The 8,084-nt window shown below is 37.4% G+C and overlaps 1 protein-coding gene across 1 annotated transcript; it reads left to right on the forward strand.

Moving 5' to 3' along the window:
* The first annotated feature begins 6,272 nt into the window (after positions 1-6,272).
* On the forward strand, positions 6,273-7,847 carry LOC122647966 (transcription factor WER-like). The gene is made up of 3 exons (XM_043841252.1): positions 6,273-6,695; positions 6,832-6,961; positions 7,052-7,847. Exons 1-3 carry the CDS (start codon positions 6,563-6,565, stop codon positions 7,845-7,847), a joined length of 1,059 nt encoding a protein of 352 aa, XP_043697187.1. The 5' UTR covers positions 6,273-6,562.
* Positions 7,848-8,084: the final 237 nt, after the last annotated feature.

Below are 8,084 nucleotides of genomic sequence, written 5' to 3' on the forward strand. Positions count from 1 at the left end.
GATTTCCAAATTCCAAATTAAAGTGATGGAGAGTGACATCGAATATATTCGATTCCAAGAAGCTGCTTCCTACTTTCCTAGTTCCTACACTATAGGAGGAGGTGCTAGAGATAGACCTGCAATGTGATTTGCATGCGACAAATCCATTGTTGAGTTGGCCTGCGATGGATGACTCCAAGAGCCACTATGAATTCCTAAGGAATCAAACAAATCAACAAACCTGGAAGAGATTTATTTGGTTTGGACAATGAAATATTTAATTTGATTTGATTACCTACCAGCTTTTTTAAATTATTAATTTACTTTACAGTTGCAGAACCAAGTAGAATCAACAAACATATTAATATCTGAAAAATCCCAACTAATTGTTGTTGTATATTGGTCCTTCATCACGGGTACTGTACTAGTGATGTCAGTCAGTTAAATAAATTTAAATTTCTAAATTATTCTTGACCAATGTTGAAGATGAAGGAAAGATAATATTGTAAATTTAATTCTAATGTTTTAGTACAAAGGTAAAATAGTATTTTCACACCAATAATTAACAAGAGACTAACACCATTATTGTAGAGAGGGTGATTTGAGTTTTTTCAAAAACCATGGGGTGATTTGAGTTTCATTTGAAAACTAGGGGCTGACGTGTAATTTATCCATTATCTTATTCACCTAATTTTTTTTAATTTTTTTAAAGCAATTGCATCGTATAAGATCTCTTGTAATCACAAGTCCTATTTAAGGAGAACTGGTGAGTGATTGGAGGAGTGATTGAGGAAAGAATTAATCCCTCTATACAAGGCAACATATTGCTGTTTACAACTGTGATTGATCCCTTTCAATTTTGAATTTGAATTTGAATTTGAATTTGAATTTGAATTTGAATTTGAATTGATCCAATTGATTTGCCTACTTTGCATCGAGTCTTTCCTTATCCTCTTGTCCAGTTGGTCCCTAGCAAATCTTCTATTAGTGTGAGATTCTCTCTCATACATCTATGTAATTATGAGTCTTTTCATAGTATTTAGAGATAACTATCCTCCATGCTAAACAGCACGAATGCTTCTACTTTGCCACCCATGAAGTTGTGGATTAAACACGAATGGCTTTGTAGAAAGACTAGAAGAGAAATTAAAAATAAAAACACGCATGGCAAACTAGTACACTTTTCAGGCCTAGCTTATATTGTCACCCCCCAAACCTGGGTAAAAGGTATGGGGGTTGGCCTTCACAGGCTGCCATGTGATAACGGCTGGTCTTCCATCTCTCACATTTATACTAAAGCGGAAATCTAAAATCATTAAATATAAGATGATGGTAAGATTAAAGACACAACACATTACACAAGATCGAATTTATTATAATCTAAATCTTTCCATTCACATGACATGTACAATCAAAAAGCATTGTGTCTAACTCATCATACTTTTTGTTACATCTTCATATTTATACAAATTTACATATCTATAATCAGTGTATTATCCCCAACATATTCCTCTATATTACATTTCATCAAAATCACAAAAAGAAGTTTATCCTATCTCTTCTCCATGATTCCTACTCAGAGGGTCGTATATTACTCCCTTTGCCCCCAGACGTACACTGCACACATCAGCACTGGAGATCGGTATGCTCTGTAAAGAAATCATAAATAGAAGGATGAGCTCAACTAGCCCAGTGAGAAGAATACAGTCACGTCAATAGATTAAATCATATACGTAAGAGTAAATCATCCTATACACATGCTTTACTTCATAAATCATATAAATCTGGATCATGACATGCTCATGCGTCTTTCTTAAATCGAAATGCTTGGTCAATGAAATGCAATGATAAAACATCATCTTAACTTTTACGTCCTAAGTCAAGTCATCATAGTGATCTACCGAAATACGCAACTGGAAGGTAAGGATACAACAGCTGGCACAACATGGGATCTACTCCTGTTTCCATTCATCGAAGCACTGGGGAGGACCTCTCTATGCGTACATAACCGACTCCTAATTCCAATCATCGAAGCATTGGGGAGGGCTATCTCTGAATACAATGTTTACCCCTGGTTCTGGTCACTGAAGCATTAAAGGGAACCTATATCTCTGTAAACATGTGATCTACTCCTGATTCCAGTCACCGAAGCATTAGGAAGGATCACACCCTAATCTTTGTATACATCATCCAGTACCTAATACCCTATTGAAAAGGGATGACAGTTGCAGGGTCTCATTATCATCTTTTTCATTATGTTCTTTGAGTCTATAACATTTTGTTATTTTCATTCTTATCATTCTTTGATTCCATGTCTCTTTCATTCGTTGATTACAATCATGTGTTCATGATATATATATGTTCTCTGTGCCGCAGTGCATCCTGCGCCCAGGCACATGGGTGTGGGTGCAATGACCACCCTGACCTCTACACAAGCTGCCCATGTGCCTGGGCGTAGGTTGCGCTACGGCACAGAGAACATTCTCCCATATATATATATATATATATATATATATCAAAACATGCACAAACGTACTAAATCATAATGTACCATGAAAACATTAGCGATATAACAGAATTTCACTCACCTTTACTATTTTGGGCAACCTGCAATTTCCAATGTCGAAGTTACTCAAATCAACTAGGTTCCTACGTAAGTATTTCATAATCATTAGGGCTTTTATTGAGTAATCCTAGCCTAGTAGACGATACACCAAAATTCCAATTAAAACATCCTTAAAATTACCCCTTAGGGTCATTTGGATGAAGTATCTGGTCGACCGGATCTTGGGAAAATCCTACTCATGAATGGCAGTTTCACACATTTCTCCCCAAATTTCCACGAGGTTTCCACTACTCTCACTCATAAGTCATAACCATATTACTCTATCATCATACACCCATAGGACATCCGAATTATATTTAACATCATATCCGATTTCACTTACCTCAAGATGATCCAAACAACACTTCAAATCCCTTTTTGTTCTCTTTCCTTCTTTCAATTTCCTTCTCAACCCTTGATCTCGACGATGCAACCTCCGAATCAACACACCAACAACAATCCCTTTCCACTTTATCTTTCTTCTCTCTCTCTCTCTCTCTCTCTCCCTCCCTCCAAGTATGAAAATGAACCAAAACCCCCACTTAAAATTCTAACTCGAGTTCATCTGGTTGACAGTCACGATGATCCGGTCGACCAGTTGTTGAACTGACATCAAGTTGGATCATCCATATGCATATTGGATGATAATACTTCATTCAGTTAAATGATTTGATCAACCAACAGACCATCAGGCCGAATCCAATTACTCTAAGGGAGTTCTGTTTGATGGCATCTGGTCGACTGGATCCTGTTTTCAGGATCTGATATTTTGACCTTTGCCTATTCAAATGGTCGTATCCCCTTGTTCAAACTCTGACTGTCCCAATTCTTCTTTCATTGAAAAGGTAATTCAAATTCCTTCATTGCTCATGTTTCGGGCAGTTCCAAATTCTAACTAGCAATTGTCATTTCTATCATTGAAGTGTTGAACCCCCCCCCCCCTTGATGGTCCAACCTGATTCTAGGGAACTTAACTCATTTCTAGTCCTTAAACATTATGTTGGTTTCTCTAAATCACATAACACTAAATCATTCATACTAAAATCGCACATTGTCATTTCAATACAATCATAGTCCACATTTACCTGCAAGTGCTAACATATACCCCTCAATTGAACTAATATAAGCCGAGTTCCATCGGAAAAACTCATAAAGAACCTTTTAACAACAAATAACCTTCAATTAGTATTTTTTGGGATGATATGGCAATCTTATCATTGGATAGATACGGCATCATCTGGATTAGCTATGTATCAAATTTATAATAAAAATAATCACTACATTCCATAACGTGCACCCTCTCTCTAGTTCATATATTGGTTTATGCAGCACCCTCTTCTTAATCCTAGATTTTCAAAGCTTCTATTTTGGTACTTCAAAAAAATATTTTTAGATAGGTAACAAAAAGAAATGAAAAGGATTTACGGACTAACAAATTATACAACAACCAGCGGAATCACCCAACTCCGAGATCCATAGGACATGTGCATGCAGTTCCATCAGACAACATGCCCCAATGGATCCTTCTGCAAAGGGAATCAGAGACAACACAACAAGCTAGCTAAAGTAGATATCCATACTATAGACCACACCCAAACACATTATAAAGGAATCTAATAAGGATGAACATCCCATTTCTCCGCCAAAAACAAGTTCCAAGGGATCTATTACCCTTAAGGGTCACTGGGCGGTACCGGTCTGCCACATCAACTCAAATGTTGTTGGATTTATTAAGGTTTGTCATTATTGTTGTCTTCCTTTTATTAAAATCCAAATTTTCATTTCCCTCTCTTTTTGAGTTGCACCTGTAAAGAACCCTAGGATGTTTAGTCCCACATTGATTAGTTTCAAAGATTTGAGCCTTTTTTATAAGTATTCTTGAATCCTTAATGGACATACAGTTCCTTAGAGAGAAGTGTCTATCTAAGCACCTTTAGGAGTATGTATATATACGTATACAGGGATTTTGCTTCTCAGTCATGTATTATTCAGAAAGTGTTGAGTATAGCTTTTGGACCCCTTTGTAATCGCAATAGGAGTGTTGCCTTTTGCGATTAATGGGTTGCTTTATCTTGGAGGTATAATCGCATATCAACCCGGTCTGCACAATTAGGGGTGATTAAAGACCTTAAGGAGAATATCACACCGATACGATTCAACCCAGCCTTGTTCGATTCCTACTACAACAAGAGAGATTTGGTTTTTAATTGTCGACATACAAGTAAGTACATTTTTATTTTATTACTGCCCGTATTCCTTTTATAACAAATGTCTCTAAGAATGGAAGGCCACGGTCTCATCATATTGTAGAATATAAGGAAATTTCTCTCCTTCCAAATGTGGGCTATAGTCGAGCAAAAAACCTAACTGGAGAACACAGCTTGAGGAAATCACCCCACACTTGAAAAGTGGAGCTACACTCAAAGAAGATGAGACCTTTAAAATCTACCTGTCTACACATATCTTACCCTCAAGGGTACTTCATCAACTTTGGTCATGCTGAAATCCGCAATGTGAACCGAAGACCTTTGAAATCTACCTATTCCCAAAATTTAGTTCTCATTTGATTTGTCACGTGGCAGATATTTTGGACGTATTACATGTTAACCTCTCTCATTGGGCTAGACAGATGGCAAATATAAAATGATTGAAAAAAAAAAAAAACCATTTTCATAGTATCTTTTGCTAACCACTTTTCTAGTACATTTTTCTTCACTTCCTATTTCTTTTTATGGAGTGATTCTAGTGGGTTTGACACTTAGATATGTCACCTGGCAGATCAAGTGGGACTGAAATTTTATGGACATATAGATCTCAACTCTTACTCACATTTTAAGTTTCAGCTTCATAGTAATTGGCCTTGGGACCAAATAAAGCATAAAAAAAAATCAATAACTATCAATAGGGTTCACAAGACTATTATTACAAGGGATGCATAAATAGTCATAAACGAGAGTAAATTAAAAAATAAATGATTGAATTTGAGGTTAAAATTTGACACATGTCATATTTAGATCATTTCTTAGGTTTTCAATTGCTAGAATTGCCACTTCACTCTCCCATGTGGCAAAATAACAATACCCACCCACCAATTTTATCTATGGGTGTAACAATCTACGAAACTTTAACCACCTTGTTATTTTGTTTTTCATCCTCTAAAAAATTGGGCAAGAAATTATTGTTTGATTGTGTAACGTTTGCATCAACGTGGGGGTCAATGACAGCGTACATAAAGGCATCAACAAAGATACGATTTCTGATTTCATGGAGGGAGTGGCAGCTCTGTGGGCATAGGAGCCACATGATGAGGTACCATTAATTTTCCCAAAAAAAATTATCATAGTAATAATAATGAGATAATTAATCCAAGGGTTACCATGGAAAAATATCACCTCAATTTGTCTGCCCGTCAATTTCTTCTATTCCCTCTAATAGAGGGAGGTGGATCCATCCGTGCAGTGTGTTCGGGCAGGGGGTAGGGTGGTCATTTCTGCCCTCCTATGAGATGAAATTGATGGGCAGGCAAATTGAGGGGATAAAGATCCCATGCATACCCAGTTGATCAGCTTTCTGGTGTTGTTGCAGAATATCAAGAGTGGGACCTGTTCATGGTGGTTGCATGTGCGCCATGTGTCTATAAGTAAGATCAATCCTAGAAGATCCCCGTAAATTAATCCAATAAGAACCAAGGAACTTCTTCAGAGAGAGCCATTGCAGTTCTTCCCATAAAACCTCATTGGAGTCATCATGGAGGTGGTGGTACACCACCCTCATTAAATTCACAACTACTGTACTCTCCCTCTCGTTCCACACTCTCTCTCGAACCTCTCATGTCTCTGCAGCTTCAACCCTCCTTGGCCATGGCTTCTCTTCCTCTGCTCAACTTCTCATGGTTCTAATTATCATTTTTTTAATATTATTTCCCCCCAATTATCTGTGTTTGAGAGAGAGAGAGAGAGAGAGAGAGAGAGAGAGAGAATGGGCCATCATTCATGCTGCAACAAACAGAAAGTAAGGAGAGGACTATGGTCACCTGAGGAAGATGAGAAACTCATCAACTACATTTCCACCTACGGCCATGGTTGTTGGAGCTCAGTTCCAAGACTCGCAGGTAAAATTAATTTGAAGTTGTTTGGTTTCTATCTTTAAAGTGGATTGCTTGAATTGAAGCTTTTTTTTCTGCTCTGCCAATCAAGAAATAAATAAAGATGATATAGATATAGTGTTTAACCTATTTAATGGTGCAGGCCTTCAAAGATGTGGAAAGAGTTGCAGGCTAAGATGGATTAATTACCTTAGACCTGACTTAAAAAGAGGAAACTTCTCTCCTCAAGAGGCATTGCTTATCATACAACTCCATAGAATTCTTGGTAACAGGTAATTAGTAAATACTCATTATAGCTATCATCATGAGAAATTGAAGTTGTTATTTAGACTTAATTCATTAAAATTTGTCTTTTTTTACAGATGGTCTCAGATAGCCAAGAACTTGCCAGGAAGAACTGATAATGAAGTCAAGAATTTCTGGAACTCAAGTGTAAAGAAGAAGCTCTTCTCTCATGTTGTTTCTGATCTAGCTACCATTCCTGATGATCATGTCTCCATTAATAATCACCAATATTCTGGTTTCAATGAGGTTGGGTTGCCAATGACAACTGAAAACCCTAACTTCATCATTGATGCCCCACAAGAACATTTTCAATTTCACAATCCTATTTATTCTGCACCTCAAAGTTCCAACAATGGTGATCTCAAACCTGTGACCGGATTCGTGGATTACGATATGATCAATTCTCATGGAATTCCACCCATGTTTTTCCAAGATGGATCTTCTTCTGACCCAACATGGTCTTTCAATTATCAACCCCATGAGAATCAGGAAAATGGTGATCATCTCCTGTTTTACTACCCCCAAGTTGATTCCAAGTTTATTTCAACATCATTTGATGATCCACTGGTGATGTCTGAGATGCCAAACTTGTGTGAAATGTTGGATTTGGACATGGATGAATGTACTGGTTTGCCATCATCATCATCATCATTATCTTCGTCTTCTTCTTCTTGTGCTACACATGAAGTCGACCCAACTGCTGCTACTAGCCTTCCAATAAATTTGCTATCTGGGTCTTATTCATATGTACCCACCAATCAAATGGATTGCATTGTTGCTGCTCTCATGCCATCATCCTCATCATCATCCTCTTTACCATGTGGGCTTCTTGGTATGAACCCTAACGTCCCCCCATCTTGGTATGAACTCTAATGTCCCCCAAACTGAGTTCGATCAAAAGGCCCAACCCTCTCTCTCTCTCTCTCTCCAGCTATCAAGTGTATGGGCTTATTAAATGCAGAGATTTTTGTAACAATAAATTCAAAATTGGTGGGCTCAGGGTTTTTGAAAAGGAGATGTCTCTTAGCTTTGTATGGAAAGTCCGAAGTCGTTCTCTTTGGTGGTAATATTGAGAGATAGGTCATTGTCCCATATTTGGAGGTTATATAG

This window comes from Telopea speciosissima, unplaced genomic scaffold, assembly GCF_018873765.1.
Source record: "Telopea speciosissima isolate NSW1024214 ecotype Mountain lineage unplaced genomic scaffold, Tspe_v1 Tspe_v1.0306, whole genome shotgun sequence".
Classification (NCBI taxonomy): Eukaryota; Viridiplantae; Streptophyta; class Magnoliopsida; order Proteales; family Proteaceae; genus Telopea; species Telopea speciosissima.

Excerpts from the sequence above, each read along its gene's own strand:
- LOC122647966 (XM_043841252.1), top strand. The coding sequence starts at position 6,563 with ATGGGCCATCATTCATGCTGCAACAAACAGAAAGTAAGGAGAGGACTA. Across the intron at positions 6,696-6,831 it reads CTCAGTTCCAAGACTCGCAG|GCCTTCAAAGATGTGGAAAG; the intron begins GTAAAATTAATT and ends TTAATGGTGCAG. Across the intron at positions 6,962-7,051 it reads CATAGAATTCTTGGTAACAG|ATGGTCTCAGATAGCCAAGA; the intron begins GTAATTAGTAAA and ends CTTTTTTTACAG.